Source organism: Thamnophis sirtalis, unplaced genomic scaffold (assembly GCF_051295495.1).
Source record: "Thamnophis sirtalis isolate CommonGarterSnake01/CBP01778 unplaced genomic scaffold, rThaSir2_p1.2 scaffold_14, whole genome shotgun sequence".
Taxonomy (NCBI): Eukaryota; Metazoa; Chordata; class Lepidosauria; order Squamata; family Natricidae; genus Thamnophis; species Thamnophis sirtalis.
The window spans coordinates 4,535,841-4,556,076 of record NW_028261394.1 but is presented as its reverse complement, the minus strand read 5'-3'; the positions used below and the strand labels follow the sequence as shown (position 1 = coordinate 4,556,076).

The following is a 20,236-nucleotide window of genomic DNA, read 5'->3' as shown; positions in this document are numbered from 1 at the left end:
AAAAATAAATTTTATTACACATATTTTAACTTTAACACCACTCTTAACAGCGTTTCAGTATCCCTATCATTCATATTTACATCATGGCTATTTCAACTTTCTTTATGCATCATTATTCTATATACTTTAGAATAGAATAGAATAACAGAGTTGGAAGGGACCTTGGAGATCTTCTAGTCCAACCCCCTGCCTAGGCAGGAAACCCTACACTACTTCAGACAAATGGTTATCCAACATCTTAAAAACTTCCAGTGTTGGAGCATTCGTATGCTTATTCATGTATGTACATTAACAAATCAATATTTACCGAGGTGGTGCAGTGGTTAGGGTGCAGTACTGCAGGCCACTTCAGCTGACTGTTATCTGCAGTTCAGCGGTTCTAATCTCACCGGCTCAAGGTTGACTCAGCCTTCCATCCTTCCGAGGTGGGTGAAATGAGGACCCAGACTGTGGGGGCGATATGCTGACTCTGTAAACCGCTTAGAGAGGGCTGAAAGCCCTATGAAGCGGTATATAAGTCTAACTGCTATTGCTATTGCTATTGCTATTTACAAATATGTACAATATTTAATATACCTTTCTAATAATCTTTATAAATAATCTTTACTTCTGTTTTCTAGCCAATTATACCATATGTTCCAAATTGTGTATCACTCTGTTTCTTCTCTATCTTTTTTTTCTTCTTTCTTTCCGGAGCCGTCTCCGACTATATCAGCCTGGGGGCTGCCTGTTTGCCGCCGGTTGGAAGTGCTTCCCTTGGGTCGATCAGGGACTTTGCGATGTCCCCGCGACCAGCAAGGTTATGTCTTTTCAGTCACTGTCTCTTCCGGATCGTCCAGGGGCAAAAGTGTCATCTGCGGACTCGGATTGTCGAGTCCGCACGATGTAACGTCGCGACGTTGGCTCCCTCTTCTCTATCTTTTTAATTCCATAGTTAGCCTATCCATTTCAGCACAATCAAGTATCTTTTTTTATTACCATTATATCAGAAGAGATACTATCTCGTTTCCAGTTGTGAGCAAATGTAATTTTGGCCACAGTTATTATATGGAGTATGATATATTGGATTTTCTTACTTATGTCTTCTGTTTAATAATAGGAATAGTTCCAGTTCTCAATTCAACACAATTCAATTTTTTGTTTCGTAATTTCTTCTATCCATGTCTTTATTTTCATCCAATATTTCCTGGCTTTTGGGCACGTCTACCACATATGGTAGAATGTGCCTTGTTTATATTTGTATCTCTTGCATTCCAGCGATATGCTTGGAAACATTTTCGTCAGTCTCGCCGGAGGTAAACGCCAACGATGAAACATTTTGTAGAGATTTTATTTGTATGCTGCTGACATTGTTAATTTGTCATTTTTACCCCAAAGTTTTTTCCCAGTGTTCTAGCTCAATGTTGTAGCCAAAAAGTTATGCCCAAATTATCATTGTCTCTTTTACCGTTTCTTCCTCCATTTTGAATCTCAAAAAGTAATTGTATGCTTTAGTGGTCATTTTTTCCTCCGCCCTCCCTGCATTATTTTATCTAATTCTTGTTGTTCCTTATACGATGCCATATTGTTCTAAATCTTTTTTTTTGTATCTTGTCCGGATTTGTAAATATGGCCACCAGTCTATCCTTTCCAATTGGAAGTTGCTTTTTGTGATTCGCAGGAGATTGCCAAAAAAACACTCTTAGTTTTCAATGAGGGCAGAAACCTGTTGGCAATTAAGAATTCAATAATTTATCCCATCTTCTGCCCTCTAGCAGGTCAAGAATCCTAGGAATTGCACCCCCAGAGTTAATACCTACTCCGTTCTTGCTAGGGGCCTGATTTTGATTTGAAGCTAATGAATGGAACTAAGAGAGGAAAATATTTGTAGCTCACAGTTGGACTGGTAGGGTCTTTGGCCCTCTCTGAGCTGGGTGGTTTTCTTATAGACATTTAATGACCCAACTAGATTACATCATCAGTGTTAGAAGGGAGGAAGAGACTAGGACTGAAGGGTCCTTGATGTTCTCTATACTTGGTTGTTCTCTTGTAGATGTTTCATGGCCCAACGAGGTGACATCATCAATGCTAGAAGGGAGTATGGTTAGCAGAGTGGAGGGAGGAGGAGGAGGAGGATGGTGTGGTCCTTGGTGCTCTCTGAGCTGGTTTGTTTTCTTGCAGACATCTCATAACCCAGCTAGGTTACATCATCAGTGCTAGAAGGGAGTATGGTTAGCAGAGTGGAGGGAAGAGGAGGAGAAGGACAGCGGGGTCCTTGGTGCTCTCTGACCTGGGTTGTAAGAGCCGAGGTGGCGCAGTGGTTAGAGTGCAGTACTGCAGGCCACTTCAGCTGATTGCAGTTCTGCAGTTCGGCTGTTCAAATCTCACCGGCTCAGGGTTGACTCAGCCTTCCATCCTTCCGAGATGGGTGAAATGAGGACCCGGATTGTTGTTGGGGGCAATATGCTGACTCTGTAAACCGCTTAGAGAGGGCTGAAAGCCCTATGAAGCGGTATATAAGTCTAACTGCTATTGCTATTGCTATTGTTTACTTGCAGACATTCAATGACCCAACTAGGTTACATCATCAGTGTTAGAAGAGAGGAAGACTAGGAATAGGACTAGGACTAGGACCGTGGGGCTCTTGATGTTCTCTGAGCTTGGTTGTTTTCTTGTAGATGTTTCACGACCCAACTAGGTTACATCATCAGTGCTAGAGAGATTCGGTGCTCTCTATTTGTTACGGACGTGATTGTGAATTAACGGGACTGACGGATGTTCTGCTTTTCCTTCCCCGTCAACTCACTGCCGTTTTCTTGCCTCAGATGTATTCCATAAAGTCGTCCATTGGGAACATGGATGGCATGGAACTGGATTACAGGATGAAGTTGGCCGAGCTGCAGAGGAGATACAAGGAAAAGCAGAGGGAATTGGCGAAGCTTCAGCGGCGGAGAGACTCCGAGTAAGTCGCCCCGGGAGGGACGGGGACCTCCTGCAGCTGCCCGGTGGGCTGGCCACAGGCACCCATCTTTGAGTCTCGCACCATCTTGGCTTTTCCACCCCTCTCCTTCTGCTCCACGATGCTCAGGTTGGACCTTGAGAACGGAAGGGCAACCTTGTGGCTTGGCAATCTCATCTACTGGTTGGCCACGGGGGCAGATGCCGTAGGCACTTCACGAGCAACTGTGGCTTTCCGTGGGTTGTTTTGAGTGTAGGTTGGTGCAGTGGTTTGGTGATGGATCATGGCCCTTCTTCTTCTTCTTCTTCTTCTTCTTCTTCTTCTTCTTCTTCTTCTTCTTCTTCTTCTTCTTCTCCTCCTCCTCCTCCTCCTCCTCCTTCTCCTTCTCCTCCTCTTCCTCTTTCTTTCTTTCTTTCTTTCTTTCACTTCCTCCCTCTCTCTTTTTCTCCCTGCCTTTCTTCTTTCTTTCCTTTCTTTATCTCCCCCTCTTTCTTTTTTCCCCTCCCCTTTCTTTCTTTTTTTTCTCTCTCTCTCTTTCTTTTTCTCCCTCTCTATTTCTTTTTCTCCCTCTCTCCCTCTTTTTCTCTCTCCCTCTCTCTTTCTTTTCTTCCCTGCCTCCCTTCCTTCCTTGCTTTTTCTCCCCCTCTCTTTCTTTCTTTTTCTCCCTCCCTCCCTCTTTCTTTCTTTTTCTCCCTCCCTTCCTATTTCTTTCTTTCCTCTCTCTCTTTCTTTATTTTTCTCCCTCTCTTTTTCCCTCCCTCTCTCTCTTTTTTCTCTCTCCCTCTCTTTCTTTTCCTCCCTGCCTCTCTTCCTTCCTTTTTTTCTTTTTCTCCCCTCTTTCTTTCTTTTTCTCCCTCCCTCCCTATTTCTTTCTTTCCTCTCTCTCTCTTTCTTTATTTTTCTCCCTCTCTTTTTCCCTCCCTCTCTCTCTTTTCTCTCTCTCTCTCTCTCTCTCTCTCTTTCTTTCCTTCTTTGTCGCTCTTGGTTAACAGTCAAGTGTGTGGTTTTCTTTAAGGGAAAAGCATGACCAGACAAATAGAAGCTTGACAAAACGAGGTCCGGGAAGGCCCAGGAAACGGAACCATGGATCAAGCGCTCTGTCGCCCCCTAAGGAGCGAGGGAAGAGTGACGGCAGGAGTGGAAAGTAAGGTTGGGCTGCGGGGAGGGAAAAGGGATTGTAGCAGGGTCCCACCCTGGTTGGGTGGCCTTCTCTCTGCCCCAAACATGGATGCCAGCTCTCTTTGGGCAGTTGGGGGGGCCACCAGGACGAGTCAGGCTTGTCATGCGGAGTTTGATGGCAGAGATGTTGGTTAAGGAGCACTTGCACCCCTGTGGGGAAAACTGTTGTGATCTGGAGGATGTAGTTGATCTCTGAGTAAAGAAAGAGAGAGAAGCAGCAGCAAGTTCTCTGTATTTAGGACTGCTTATGGGTATGAGGACGCAGTGGCTCAGGGGCTAAGACGCTGAGCTTGTCGATCAGAAAGATCGGTAGCTCAGCGGTTTGAATCCCTAGCGCCACGGAACGGAGTGAGCTCCCATTACTGGTCCCAGCTTCTGCCAAACTAGCAGTTCGAAAGCACGTAAAAAATGCAAGTAGAAAAATAGGAACCACCTTTGGTGGGAAGGGAACAGCATTCCGTGCGGCTTCGGGCATTGAGTCATGCCGGCCACATGACCACGGAGACGTCTTCGGGCAGCGCTGGCTCTTCGGCTTTGAAACGGAGATGAGTACTGCCCCCTAGAGTCGGGAACGACTAGCACAGATGTGCGAGGGGAACCTTTCCCTTTCCCTATGGGTGAAGGGTGGACTTCCATGGGGAATGCTGTGGAGGTTGGATTTTGTTGGCTGTCGAACTTGTTTTTCCTTTGGCAGGAGAGGAAGAGAAACATATTTGTGTCGGGATACGCTTTGGCCTTGCTCTGCCTCTGTTTCCCTTTTGTTCTGTCTTTGCTTTGTTACTGATACATTTAGAACTTGGCTTCACCTTTGCTTGAGATCCTGCATCATTGCCATCCTTCAACCTTTCCCTGGTGTTTCGGATTTTTCAAATGAGGGAAATTAAGGGATCCTGCTTGGTCTGGATATTGTAACCTGGTCCTTCTTGTTATCTTCTTTTTCCGCCCCTCACCTCAAGCTTTTGCAAAATCATGGTGTGAAGGTTCTTCTTCTTCCTTCTTCTTCTTCTTCTTCTTCTTCTTCTTCTTCTTCTTCTTCTTCTTCTTCTTCTTCTTCTTCTTCTTCTTCTTCTTCTTCTTCTTCTTCTTCTCTCTCTCTCTCCCTCCCTCCCTCCCTCCCTCTCCCTCTCCTTCTATCCTGCTGGCGATGCTCCCAAGATGCTCCCATGGCCAACCTCTTTCGTTTTCTGATATTTTTCAGGCTCAGCAAATCCCTCTTGCTTTCCGAAGACTCAGAAATGGGCGAAGGGCTGGAGGAGAAGCACCGAGGTCTTCTCCTGGATGAGGAAGAGGAGGGAGAGACCAGGAGTGGGAAGGCGAAGACCAGGCATCGGAGTTGGGATGAGCAAGACCTCTTGATGAACTTCTCCAGTGAGGTGAGTCTTCTGCCTTGCCGACAATATGGCTGAACCAGGACAAAATGGGAAGAGGGGATTTATTGTTATGATTCCGTTGCTAAGTCGTGTCAGATACTTGGGCTATAGGGGGCCAGGATCTTTGTCTTCTGGAGTTTTGCCAAACTCGTTGCATGGATGACCCTTATCCAACCATCTCATCCTTTGCCGAGGTGGCGCAGTGGTTAAATGCAGCACTGCAGGCTACTTCAGCTGACTGCAGTTCTGCAGTTCGGCTGTTCAAATCTCACTGGCTCAGGGTTGACTCAGCCTTCCATCCTTCCGAGGTGGGTAAAATGAGGACCCGGATTGATGTTGGGGGCAATATGCTGACTCTGTAAACCGCTTAGAGGGGGCTGAAAGCCCTATGAAGCGGTAGATAAGTCTAACTGCTATTGCTATTGCTATTGCCATCTCGTTCTCCATTTTCTTGTATACCCACCCCACTCCGCAACCCATTTTTGCTCCCAGGAGGCTTCAGGGAGGACTGCTAGGCCCAAAATGGGACAGGGGTGTATGTGTCATGTGCAGGGGGCCGGGCGGTGTGTGTGCTTTGCGTGCGCATTGTGTTATGGGTGTGGGCTTTTGCCTTTTCGGCATGTGACGAGGAAAAAGTTATCCATCACTGTTCTAGTGGTTTCCACTTTGAGATATCTGGATGAGAGCCGAGGTGGCGCAGTGGTTAGGGTGCAGTACTGCAGCCACTTCAGCTGACTGCTAGTTCTGCAGCTCGGCGGTTCAAATCTCACCGGCTCAAGGTTGACTCAGCCTTCCATCCTTCCGAGGTGGGTGAAATGAGGACCCGGATTGTGGGGGCGATATATGCTGACTCTGTAAACCGCTTAGAGAGGGCTGAAAGCCCTATGAAGCGGTATATAAGTCTAACTGCTATTGCTATTGCTATTGCTGTGAAGAAGTCATCCCTTGCGTGATTTCCTTTGTTTCCTTCCATTTCTCATTTTTCCTCTCTCTCCTTTTCCCCCTTCTCTCTCTCTCTCTCTTTCTTTCTTTCTTTCTTTCTTTCTTTCTTTCTTTCTTTCTTTCTTTCTTTCTTCTTTCTTTCTTTCTTTCTTTCTTTCTTTCTTTCTTTCTTTCTTTCTTTCTTTCTTTCTTTCTTTCTTTCTTTCTTTCTTTCTTTCTTTCTTTCTTTCTTTCTTTCTTTCTTTCTTTCTTTCTTTCTTTCTTTCTTTCTTTCTTTCTTTCTGCAGCTCAAGATTAAGAAGAAGAAGCTGGCCTCTGACCAGGAACAACTGATGAGCAAGCTCGACAAAGCCCTGTCGCTCACCCGGCGCGGCAAACTGAAATCCCCGTTCAAGTTTGCCGACGGGGGAGGGAGAGGGAGGCAGAAAAATGGCGGCTGCTACAACAGCCGACACCTGTCCCCCCACGGTGCCTTGTTTGGCAAGGATGCCAAAAAGAACTTGGCCAAAAGCCTCAGCTTCTCCCTGAAGGCCTCGAGAGAAGGTAAAAACAAAATGGCGGTCAAAATGAAGAAGCTGGAGGTAGGGCTAAAAATGAAAAGCCGCCACCTGAAGGTTTCCAATTCTCCTGCGGTATCTGAAGTGAGCAGTTATTCCTACAGTAAGTCACTTTCAGTTTCCTGTTTTTTTCTCCTTGCTGGTCTTTTAACGGGATAACCAAGTTAGTAGGGACCTTGGAGGCCCTCGAGTCCAACTTCCTGCTCAAGCAGGAGGCCTTCTAAATGGTTGTCCAATCTCCATTGATGGAGCGCCTACAACTTCTGGAGATAAGCCGTTCCACTGATTAATTGTCCTCACGGTCTGGAAATGCCTCCTTAGTTCTAGGCTGCGTTCTCTCCTTGAAATTGAAATTTAATAAAAATTTGTAGGCCGCCCACTCCCATGGGACTCTGGGCGGCTTACAGACAAGATTAAAAGGCATTTAAAAATTAGAGGTAAAAATACAGTTGTTAAAACTGTACACCATCCATTCTGTCTTGAGTGGGGCTGGGCATTGATCAACAGCCCCAGGCCTGCCGGAACAGCCAGGTCTTGGTTGCTTTTTCGGAAGGCCGGGAGAGTGGTAAGGGTCCGGATCTCTACGGGTAGATCGTTCCACAGGGCCGCCGCAGCTCTCCCCTGGGGAGTCGCCAGCCAGCATTGTCCGGTCGACGGCACCCGGAGGAGGCCCAACCTGTGAGATCTAGTTGGTCGTTGGGAGGTAAGTGGCAGGAGGCGGTCTCTCAGGTAGCCAGGTCCTAAACCATGTAGGGCTTTAAAAGTAACGACTAGCACCTTGAAGCGCGTTCGGAGACCAATAGGGAGCCAGTGCAGCTCGCGGAGGATGGGTGTAACATGGGTGTATCTAGGTACACCCAATATCGCTCGCGCGGCTGCATTCTGGACCAACTGTAGTCTTCGAACACTCTTCAGGGGCAGCCCCATGTAGAGCGCGTTACAGTAATCCAGTCTTGAGGTGATGAGTGATTAATTTCCATCGAAGGCTTCTTATCCTGCTTTCAGATGCTTTGGAGAATAGTTTGACCCGGTCTTCTTTGTGGCAGCCCCTCCAATATTGGAACACTGCTATCCTTAGGTCTGATTTAAGAGGAGGAATGCTGCACGTTCCTGTTATTTTTCCTGTATATGACAAAGACTGATTCGGATATTACCAGTAATATAATATAATATTAATAAAGATCCTGGTAACAGGATTTGCAGGCCTTTCCCCATAATTTGCATCCTGATCCTTCAGATTCAGGGATACCTCTTCTATGGTCCTTTTCCTCACACACACACACAAACACACACACACACAACTTTTACTTTTAATGTGGCAGACTAGAAAATTTTTTTTTTTAAAACACATGGGAAATAATCAGAATAATTGCACTGAATCCACTGGATGTTAATGTAATTTTAATGGTGTCAGTTTAATTCTCGGTCTGGACTGGCCTGTCTTTTAGAGCAGGGTCGACATGTCCCTCAAAGATTTAAGGGTGGCCCTTGACCCCCAAAACTTTGAATAAAGGACAACCACACTTGAATTGGATGTGAATAATAGGCAACCAGGTTGTCTGTTGAACTGGAGGTGTTGGGTGCTGAACATGGAACCAGGGTGCCAAGCCGCCATTTTCTAATTCTCTTCCATATTCTGATGCCTGGTGCAGTGCTTAAAGTTGTCCCAAAGACAACTAGACTTTGTTCTTTCTTGTTTCGCTTTTCATCCAACGAACTTCTTCGGTTCCGATTGAATATGGTGAAAGATGGAAGGATTTATATTCCTTGCAGTCATCTGGTTATTAGTACTCTCTCTAAGAGTTATTGAAGGCCTCTTGGAGGTTTATCTGTGCCCTCGGTATCACTGTTGCGGGCCACCAGCGGAGTGGAAGCAGAGTCGGAGAGTGAGGAGGTTGGGGAGGAACATGGGCCAGTCCTGGAGGCTGGGGAAGTCTTGGACGAGGGCTCTGTGTTGGAAGCAGAGATGGGGTTGAGGCTGTCTGGCAGTTCTCAGCTGCCTTCGGAGCTAGACGGCAGTGAGGCAGAGGAACAGCTGGAGCCTGTTCCCAGTGTGCGTATGCGCAGAGCTGCCAGGAGAAAAGAACAGCTCAGAAATCAGGGGAGTAAAGTCACAGGTGGAAGGTGAATGGCCCCTCCCATAGGACATAAAAGGGGAGCGAAAGGGGAGGGGGCTTTTGCAGGAAACAATTTGTTCGTTTGGTCGTTAGATTCATTTCAGGAGTGTGAAGATCTGTCCGTGAATCTCAGAGACTCTGTGCCCAAGTCTTTTGCTGCGTTTTCAAAAGGCAACTAGATTTTGTTTTTCCTTGGGAGATGTTTTTCCAAGGGGAGAAAAGGGGAGGGGGCTTTTGCAGGAAGGAATTTGTTCACTCGGTCGTTAGATTCGTTTCAGGAGTGTGAAGATCTGTCCGTGAACCTCAAAGACTCTGTGCCCAAGTCTTTCCTTGCACAGCACCTCATTTGGAAAATATTTACATTGCAGATTTCCAAGCTAGATAAGGTCTGTGGTCATAAATACTCCTTTGAAAGACTGTTTGCCTGGCCTTTACTGAATGTGAAGGAGAGGAATTCACATTCGTTTAATAAAAGGGGTTTTGTCGGGACCAGGACTCTGCCTCGGGCTTACAATCATCTTCTATCCTCCACCATTCAATCAGAACTGAAGAAGCTCCTTGGGTGATAAGCGAAACATCTTGAAGAAGTCCAGTTGCCTTGTAAGAAAAAGCACCTGGATGTTGGGGAATCTCCACAGACAAATGCGTAACGTTGGCAAATATGTTTGTGTTTCTTTTTCTTAAAAAAAAACCAAAAACCAATAACTAATTGACCCCAGATACAGATTCTGAGGAAGAGGAGGAATCCCTGAAGGATGAGTGGTCTTCTCATTCCGCGACCGGAGCCAGGATGAGACCTTCCGGCCTCTATAGTGTAATGGCCCCTAAATGCAGCAGGATCTCCGACATCTTCAAAGCCAGAAAGAAGACCGTCCCCTCCACTAGGACTCTCAAATCTAAACTGGCTGCAAATAGAAAGCAGGAATTTTGTTTGTTCTCCCGAGAGATCAAAGCGGGATCATCATACAGTGATTCTTCGGAGGAATCATTCGATCAAGGTTACTAGCTTATAACACAAAAACCCAACCCCGCCCCCTGAATGTCTAGGTTTGAGTGAGTGGGAAGGAGAAAAAGGAAGGGAGGTGGGTGGTTGATTGGCCACTTGGAATGGCCCTAGTGAATGGTCAACTCGTTGGTGCCATAGAAGACTTTTTGGGGGGTAGCTTATGATGGATGACTAGTCTCACCTACGCCAACAAAACTGCTCAGGTCACACACTTATTTTGTTCCTGATCAGCTCTCTCTCGAGAGCGTTCCAGTCTCTTTTTTCCGCACACTTTTTCTACCCTGTTTCCCCCCAAAATAAGACCTCCCTGGATAATAAGCCCAATCGGGCTTTTGAGCTCATGCGCTAAAACATTGAAAATATTGCAGCCACAAGGTGACCACGCTCGCCGTCTCCCGCACCTCAAAAATAATCAGACCTCCCCCAAAAAGAAGGCCAAATGCAAATTTCGGGGGTCGAAAGACAATAAGACCCTGTCTTATTTTCGGGGAAACACGGTATTTCTTTTCTTTTCTTTTTAAAAAAGAGAAACGTCATTTCTTGTTGCCATCGCTGTTGTTATATGTGGCTTATTTTTCTTTTTTTTTTCCCTTTCCAAATTTGCTTTTGGCATGTGTTAGAGGGCACGGGAGAGGAACTGTGTAAATTAGAATATCTGTTGTGTGGGTGTGCCCCTTTCCCCCCCCCACCCCTTCAACCCCCACCCCCCAACCCGCTGAGATGTTTGTACTACGATTTTTTGGTACCAAGCTTTTTATTAAAAATATCCAGTTTGTTTTTAACTAAAACCGTCTGCCTTGTCTCTCTTGCTGTGTCTCTTCAGGTAGCTTTGATGCTTCCACCCCATCTCGCTGTCTCACCTCATTCCCAAAAGATTTAGGGGAAAACAAAACAGCGGCAACAAACAAAAAAAAAAGCAATTAACAAAATTGTGATGCGTTTCCTATTATTCAAATATCCCTGGCTTCAATTCTCTACTTTGCAGGAGGAAACAGGCAAAAAAAATATCTTTATTCGCTGGTCTCGTCTTTCCTTTAAAAACCGAGCGCAGCTTCGTAGGTTGTGCGTAAATTACGGTAGAGTGAATTGGGTTGTTTTATCCCTTGTATACATACTGTTGCATTTTCATATATATATATATATATTATATATTATATATATATTATTTTTTACAAATGGCTTTTTTATTTTGCCAAAGACACACACACACACACACACACACACACACACACACACACACACACACACCTTCATTATACTTCAAAACCTTAATGGTTTTCTATTAAGAGCCGAGGTGGCGCAGTGGGTAGAGTGCAGTACTGCAGGCTACTTCAGCTGACTGTTATCCACAGTTTGTCGGTTCAAATCTCACCAGGCTCAAGGTTGACTCAGCCTTCCATCCTTCCGAGGTGGGTAAAATGAGGACCCGGATTGTTGGGGGCAAGAGGCTGACTCTGTAAACCGCTTAGAGAGGGCTGAAAGCCCTACGAAGTGGTATATAAGTCTAAGTCTTACTGCTATTTTCTATTCCATCCACGAAGCGCCCGTATCTTGGTCACCTCCAAATGAGAGTGTAAGAAAAGATTCCGTCTCTTTCATTTCTCCTCCCGATTAATTCAACTTGAAAAGAAGTGAAGGATGATTTCAGACCACCAGCTTACGAAGAGCAAAAGCGATGACTTAAACGGGATCTAATATCACAGAGGGAATATATCTGCTGGATATAGCTCCTCATTGGCAACAGGAATGGCATCTGGCCACTAAACTCTCGTTCCTTTCAGTTGCCCAAGACTCCACCCCACAAGGGATTATGGGGTCGTTAAAAGAGGATGAAGAAGAAAAATGCAGTTCTTATCTTTTTTTTCTTTTGCTAAGATCTGCTCTTCGGCTTTGGGGAAATCAAGAAATGAGGCCATGCTTCTGAAATGGTCCCAGTGGGCCTCATTATCCTCCTACCCAACTCCCTTTTGACCACTTTGATCATAATAGAAAAGACGAAATAAGGTGTCCTTAGGCTTAAGACTAAAGGTGGTTCAGTGGCTAAGATGCTGAGCTGGTCGATCAGAAAGGTCGGCAGTTCGGCGGTTCGAATCCCCAGCGAGGCGTAACGGAGTGAGCTCCGGTGACCTGCCCCAACTTCTGCCAACCTAGCAGTTCGAAAGCACGTAAAAAATGCAAGTAGAAAAACAGGAACCACCTTTGGTGGGAAGGGAACAGCATTCCGTGCGCCTTCGGGAGTTGAGTAATGCGGGCCACATGACCACAGAGACGTCTTCGGACAGCTCTGGCTGTTTGGCTTTGAAACAGAGATGATCACCGCCCCCTTGAGTCGGGAACAGCTAGCACATATGTGCGAGAGGAACCTTTAAATTTAGGCTTAAGACAGGCTGAGATTTGTTCTTTTCGTAGGCTAACAAAGAAATGGGTTTCTATCAGCTAAGTCTACTATCCTTGACCTCGCTTCCTTGTAGCATCTTTTTGCTCTCTTCTCTTTTCCTAAATGTGTGCACTTCATTTGATTACGGTAAAGGGAGGCATGTAGTAGTAATTAATAATAATCCCCCCCCCCCCAAATTGAATTATCTCCATTCTGGAGCTCAACAACTCCTGATTTGATAGACCTTGCCTTGATGTTTTCTTGGCAGTTCTGAGTTACTCTTTGGCCACTGCACTCTTCAAGAATGGGGTTTTATTTGATATGATCATCATTATGACTACTAATTTTTACTGTTTGAAGAGATCCTTACGAGCTGGGTTAGCTCTGCTAAGGCTAGGAAGCCAAGCGTCTCTTGACTTTTGAGTAGATCGACTGTGATAAGATCTGCTGGATTTTTGTTAACCATTCCATCCTCTGCTCTTTGTCTGAATGGACAAAATAATCCTGGAGAACTTTCTCCAATGAAATAAATAAATAAAATAGAACTAAATAAAACTCCCAAAAGCAAGAGAGGGATTGAGAGAGAGAGAAAAAGTTAGACCTCAACGAAAACCTTCCTAGCTGATTGATGGATTGATGGATGGATGGATTTTGAATTTATTGGCTGCCCAACTCCTAACTAACTCTCTTTAAAAGCTGGGATACGATGTAGGCTTAGCTGAACACAAGCCCCATTGCATTCTATGGGATTGCTTTCGAAAGTAACTGGGACATCTGAACTCTGCGGTGCTATTGTTTCGACTCCTGAAGCCCTGAAAATTGAGTGTATGTGTGACACATAAACACACACACACACACACAAACAAACACACACACACCCCAGGATGCATTTTTTGCCTTTTTGACCTCATTTGGATAGCGCTTCCCTTTTTTTTTTGGACATCTTCAAATTTTGTTTCCTTTTTGAGCATCAACCCATTTCACCTTGCAAATTAGAGTCGGCGGGAGCCAAATCGATTAAAAAAAAATTCCCAATCCTATGTGTGCAAAAACGGGGTGTGGTCTGTGGGAGTGGGGGTGGAATAGGAGGGAGGGAGGGAGGGTGGGAGAAATTGAATCTTTTTTTTTGCCAAAAAAGAAAAAAGAAAAGTCTGTGCAGAAATATCTATCTATTCTATCTAGATCGACATGTTTTCTTCCGAGGTTTGTTTTAAGGGATATTTGTGTAATAGCTTTGCTAATGCCTTTCTCTGATTTTACTAAAACCATTAATAACCTCAGCTTTCCAAGCTTGATTCCACTCTCCTTTGCAGCTGCTTGACTCAACCTTTCACCCCTGGTCATGATGCTTTGAGTGTCTCTGTTGCTCTCTTACATTCGCTCTCCCGCCCTCCACCGCTCAGCGCAAAAATAAATAAATCTGTGAGCCTTATCCACGTAGGTAGCCAAAATTAGCTTTCTCTCTTTTCTCTCCTCTGTAAAAGCTTGGCAATTTTTGCAATGATGGAACTGGGGGGGGGGTCTCCTCCTTCCAAACACTGGAGTTCCAACCTGGGTTTGAAGAAGGACCAAGAGGAGGGTGGGGGCTTTGTAGAAGACATTTCGACATCCTTTCCGGGAGTTTCAAAAGGATGGTGGGGACCAAGGGATGGCCAGGAGTTTGGGAGCGTTCGTCAACAAGCTGGATTCTATCCATGGTATTTTCTTCTTCATCTTCCCAGTCTAAATTGGGGAAGGGGGGGAATTCTGAGACCGTAGTCTCCTTGTTCCTCCCATTCTACTTTTGGAACTCCTGAAAAGGAACAGCCGTTGGCTCTCGACTACAGAAGCGTGTTTGCTGTTCCTGCTACCTACATGGCAAATGTTTACATCACAGGCCAAAACGGCCATGCATGTTATTTTGTACATTAGTACTAAGAGCAGTGGTGGCGCAGTGGTTAGAAGGCAGTATTGCAGGCTGCTCCTGCCGGCTGCCAGCATTTCAGCACTTCGATGCTGACCGACTCCAGGCCAACTCAGCCTTCCATCCTTCCGAGGTGGGTAAAATGAGGACCCAGATCGTTGGGGGGGGGCAAGAGGATGACTCTGTAAACCGCTTAGAGGGGGCTGTAAAGCATTGCAAAGCGGTTTATAAGTCTAAGCGCTTATTGCTATTTTCTGGCAGAAAAAAAAAACCACTATAATTTTTCCCCCTTTGCGATTCTCTCCCCCCCCCCCTCTTTTTTTTCTGGAGAAAGCCATTTGCAAACTTGTCCCCTCCACCACCACCACCCTTTGCAAAGTTCTCTAGAATGGATCCAAGAAGAAGAGACGCATCCTCCAGAATATTTTAACGATCGTTTTTTTAAAAAAAGAAAGGTGTAATCCTGGGGATAAGTAGCAGGGATCAAGTAAACCCCCTTCTGGCGTCAGCTCTGTGAAAATGCACCCCAAAAGCCACACAAATGTCTTTGCTTTTTTTGCAAAAGCGCCTTCTGTCCAATTCGGCAGTAAAGGTAACCATGGGAATTTGGACAGGCCGAAGCGCACCAGATGTGGAGGTCAACAGCTGTCTCAAATCTGCCTGCCTCTAAGCTTCCTAGGTTTGTTTGCAACATTTATGATAACCGTGCTGTGTTTGGTCTCATGTTTTAAGTGTTAAATATATATACATGCGTATATATTTAACGGTGCCGAATTAATCTTCAATGTGCCTTTTCTTTTTTTGCTACCTGCTTATTCTCCTGTCATTCCTAAGCCATGCTGCTTCCAGTCATCTCGTTGCCTTACGTAGTAATTTAACAAATGTCTGTTTGCTGTTTAACCAATTTATTATTTTCTTCATTTATTTTTTTTAAAACTGCTGAGTTTTGAAGCCTGAATTGAAAGTACGGCAAGAAAATCTGACCCTTGTGTGCCAACCGGGGCAATGTATTCCATTCATGGCTACCTGTAACAGATTGCATGCCAAGCTACCTTGCTGGAATCTTGATCCATGCCCCGAGTTTTCAACCCTTTAAACCAATAGGTTACTAGTCCTCATGGTTCGAGGGTGAGAAATCATTCATTTCTGGCTCAGAGGGACGTTTTGTGCAGCCAATCTCTCTTCTTCTGATAAAACCCCAAATGGCTTGTGCATTTTGCAACTCAAATCAGGAAAAGGACATAGCTAATTGTTTTTTTTTTTCCCTGGATAGGTTTCTCTCCAACAGAAAAAAAAATACAATTGATGCACAAATCTTAACTGCCAAGAAAGAATTGTTGCATGTGATTTATAAATGTCTGGGGTTTTTTTTTTTTCCAAATGCCCATTCTTTAATTTTAAAAAATGCATTTGTGTAGGCTAGCAAAAGATATCCTAGAGAGAGAGAAGGAAGACGTTAAAATGTGCAGCCCGAGTGCGTTCCTTTAATTCTGTAAACTGACCCAAATACATTTATGGAAATGTTAGCCGTGTCTTTTCAAAAATGCAATAAATATCATGCTCCAGATACAAAGGGTTGGGAAATCCCAGAAGAGATCTGTCAGGTCAGTTTCATTGTGTTGCCTAAAGCTGATGTACTGTGGTGTATTTTGCTAGTAGTGTTAAAATCAGCTCAGAATAACTAATTTCTGTTACCAAGAAAGGAGAGTATTTGTAACTCAGAGTCGAACTGTGTGGCCCTTAATCCTCTTTGAGTTGGTGGTTTTCTTGCAGACGTTCCATTCCTCAACTGGGTACCAGTACATTAAACCAGAGCCTAATCAAGTAACCATCCAGGACTCCCTTGCTTGGGTACGCAAACCCTCCTCCCTTCGAGCACTGATGGCGTTCCCTAGTTGGGTCATGAAACGTCTCCAAGAAAACCACCAAGCTCAGAGAGCACCAAGGTGCCCACAGTTAGTCCCAATTAGGTATGACTTTATTTCAATCCCGATGCTGAGCAATTTCACTTTCCTGTTGGATTCAGGCTAATTTTTGTAAGCCGTTATTCACAAATGCCACCCTTCCTTGATTCTTTTGATTCAGCATCGACCACCTTTCGAAATTTGAAATCCTGAAGCGGGTGTCCGTAGTTGCTCCAATTAGATAAAACAGGAAGTGTTATTACTGTGATGAATGATGTCCTGGCTGTTTTGTGTATGTGTGTATTTTTGTTGTTGTTGTTGTTGTTGTTGGCCTGTCCAAAGAGAGATGGAGAAAGTTTCCAAGAGTTCATGTTGACGACTGGCTCGGGGATTATGGGACTTGAAGTCCAGAACATCCAAGAGGTCCCAGTTTGGAGAAGATGATCCTAGATTATCTCTGCCTTTTTTTTAAAAAAAGGAAACAATTCTGTGTTTTTCATGGAAAGTCCTTCTTCTCCGTTGGGAAACAAAATTCTTCTCTATATTTCGAAAGCTGATTTTGGTATCCGTTGTATCATTGGGCATTTTATTCCTCGTTTTCTTTCCCCTCCTCGTAGTCAGTCGCAAGAACTGGGTGGGAAGATACGAAGTTTCATTTCATGGATGTTTTCTGGAGACCCCTTTGTCTAAGGTCTCCTTAGGTCCAGAGATCTTCTCCCCTCTTTGTGCAACTGTCAAGAAGTAGATCCTTATTTTCTGGTTCTTCTAAAAACCAAAGCAGAGATGTCCCTAGAGGAGAACTTCTCAATAGAACTGCTTTTCTGCATCTGTATGAAATCTTGGAAGATGGTGGTTCTGTGTGCCTAGCAAGCCTTTGCAGAATTGTGTTCTTGAGAATTGAGATAGCCTCCAACTTAGGTGGAAAGATCTTACCTCCGTATCATCCATGGGTTTTGAGGCAGTGGTCGGTTTCAAAAATTCTTGGAACCTCTTCTGTAGGTGTGGCCTGCTTTCCGGGTCCACTGGTGGAACCTCTTCTAACCGGTTTGGTAGATTTGACGAACCGGTTCTACCGAACTGGTGCGAACCGGTAGGAACCCACCACTGTTTTGAGGGCCAGGGATAGATAAGCAGCTTCTGTTGACATGGATCCCCGGGAAGGAAGGAAAATGGAAGGAGGTCTTCTGCATTCCCATCGTCTTTTGCAAGACCTCTCCTTGTGCTGAGAATCTTCTGGGGGCAAGACTCGGAGTCTGGAGTACAAAGAGCTGTGGTCCTTTTGTAGTCAGAAAGGGACGCACGGAAGGGTATTGAGATCCATCGGGGTAAAAGATGATTTGATTTGAACCCTGATTTCAGGTTTATGAGTGTTTCTCATCTTGTCACCTTCAGATTCTAGCTCGGAAGAAGAGGAGGAGGACGAGGAAGAGGAGGAAGAAGATGACGATGAAGAAGAAATGGAAGGCTATGGGGCAGTGGTCAATGAGAGGCTCTCCCCATCAGCTTTGGATGAAAGTGGCTTGGGACTCCTGGCCAGATTTGCAGCCAGCGCCATCCCAAGTCCCATCATTGGGCCTTCAGTATCCCTCGTCCAATTGGAAGCCAAACAGAAAGCCAAGAAGAAGGAAGAGAGACAAAGCCTGTTGGGTATGTGAAGTGACCCGATTGACGTGGGGTTAGTTGAGGATGGAAATGTTGGTGGCATCTAGGCCTCAACTAGATTTTCAACAAAGACTGAAGAAATGGGGTTGCACCAGATAGGCCACCATTCAGAAAGTAGCTTACCCTACTTTTGTTGTTGTTAGTTGCAAAGTTGTGTCTGGCCCATTGCAATCCCATGGACCACGTTCCTCCAGGCCTTCCCGTCCTCTATCACCTTCTGTAGTCCATTGAAGCTCATGCCGACTGCTTCAGTGACTCCATCCAGCCACTTCATTCTCTGTCGTCTATTTCTTCTTCTTTTGCCCTCCATCGTTCCCAGCGTGAGGCTCTTCTCCAGGGAGTCCTTCTTCCTTCTCATTAGGAGGCCAAAGTCTTTGAGTTTCCTCTTCAGGATCTGGCCTTCTAAAGAGTAGCCAGGGTTGATCTCCTCTAGGACTGACCGGTTGGATGGCCTTGTAGTCCTTCTTCTTTTGCCCTCCATCGTTCCCAGCATGAGGCTCTTCTCCAGGGAGTCCTTCTTCCTTCTCATTAGGTGGCCAAAGTCTTTGAGTTTCCTCTTCAGGATCTGGCCTTCTAAAGAGCAGCCAGGGTGGATCTCCTCTAGGACTGACCGGTTGGATGCCCTTGCAGTCCAAGGGACTCAATGCAGGAGTCTTCTCCAGCACCAGAGTTCAAAGGCCTCCATTCTTTGGCCCTCAGCCTTCCTTATGGTCCAACTTTCACAGCCATCCATTGGGGCAAGACTAATGTTAAACCCAGACCAAGACCAAAGGATTGATGTCCACCACCATGCATTGATGTTCAGAAGACCATAGATTTTTCCACCCAAGGATGCCAATCCCAGCTTTGATCACTTTTTGCACCCTTAAACCACGAGTATCTCTAACCCTGGAGCACCCGGGTTTCTAGCTCACTTCCCATCCAAGCACTCAAGCGGACTAATCTTGCTTAGCTTCTGAACTCAGTCTAAGTAAGGAGTCTTGAGAATGGGGCTCTCTGGAGAGAATTAAGAGAAGGGGGTGATTTTCTTTTGTTAATCAGGATGGGGGGGGGGGGGGAAATCCAACTATGGTTGAAATACCTTCATCGCTCCAAATTAAATCAGAAGAGTTTCTATCAACTCCATTAATTAATCTGGAGTTTGCATATTTCAATAAGCGAGGGATTCACTCCTGAGAATATTGGCAGAAATCTCTCTGGTTTCTGCCTCCCCCCAACTCATTTCACCCCTCCCCCAGGTCTTGCTGATGTGAATAATTAAAAAGTCACTTTTTTAATCCCTTTGTGCTTCTCCAATAGCAAAACTGCCCCAAAGTTAGATCTAATTCACCCCAAACTACTTAATGCAAGATAATTGTACCCTAGGCCTGTTCACTTCCTCCCCCTCCTCTCCTTCCTCCCCTTCCTTCCTCCTCCTCCTCCTCCTCCTCCTCCTCCTCCTCCTCCTCCTCCTCCTCCTCTTCTTCTTCTCCTCCTCTCCCCCTCCCTCATCTCTAAGTGGCTTTGGAATGGGAAGATGGATGGACCGCGTGCCTGCAGCCCTTTCCCCAAATCAATCCTTGGAAAAGAGAGCACTCTCTCCCATCCTTCCCTCTCCTGGCTCCCTCCCTGAATTCCCAACAGCCCCATGGAAGTTGTAGTCCGGACACCTTTGGAAAGCCTGCGCTTTGGAAGAAAAGGGAAAAGCCGAGGTGATAAGCTGGGGGGTGGGGGGGTGTCAGTGGGGGGGGGGGGATTTCCAAGAGAGGAACTGTGGAGGGAGAGAGTTTCAGGGATCGGAAGGGGATTTCCTCCTAGTAGCTGGGGAAACTGAGGCAAAGCCAAAACCTTCCGAAGGAGGTGGGGGAAATCCTTAGCTCTCACTTGCAATTCTCACAGGTTCTGCTCTTGGTAGCAAAATTTTCAAAGCCTCTTGAAGTTGCTATTGCCCAGCCTAAATCCAAATCCATTTCTTTTTTGGGGGGGGTTGTGTGACTTTGAGGCATGGAAAGCAGAAGCTGACTTCTTTAACTTCATCCCGGACAATATTCCATGGGGTGGCTCCTCAAGCTGACAGATCCTTTTTCTTCTGCTTTTAGGGACCGAGTTTGAATATACCGACTCTGAAAGCGATGTGAAGATCCGGAAGAAACCCCCAGCAGGTTTACTGCACGGGAAGAAAGGATCTCTAGATCAAGGCCCATCTGCCAACGCCATGGAAGCCTCCACGGGCAACACCTTGGACAAGACCAAGATGGGGCCCGAGAAGAGCCGGAAGCTGAAGAAATTCAGGTCCCCCAAA

At 45.6% G+C, this 20,236-nt stretch overlaps 1 protein-coding gene across 1 annotated transcript in view; it reads left to right on the top strand.

Annotated features, from left to right (window-relative positions):
- Nucleotides 1-20,236, top strand: part of LOC106550716 (trinucleotide repeat-containing gene 18 protein) — a 63,691-nt gene that overhangs the window by 41,128 nt on the left and 2,327 nt on the right. The window contains 7 exon segments of the mRNA XM_087729237.1: nt 2,805-2,941; nt 3,954-4,082; nt 5,316-5,490; nt 6,717-7,089; nt 9,823-10,101; nt 17,686-17,940; nt 20,034-20,234. Coding sequence (XP_087585363.1) covers nt 2,805-2,941; nt 3,954-4,082; nt 5,316-5,490; nt 6,717-7,089; nt 9,823-10,101; nt 17,686-17,940; nt 20,034-20,234 — 1,549 coding nt within the window.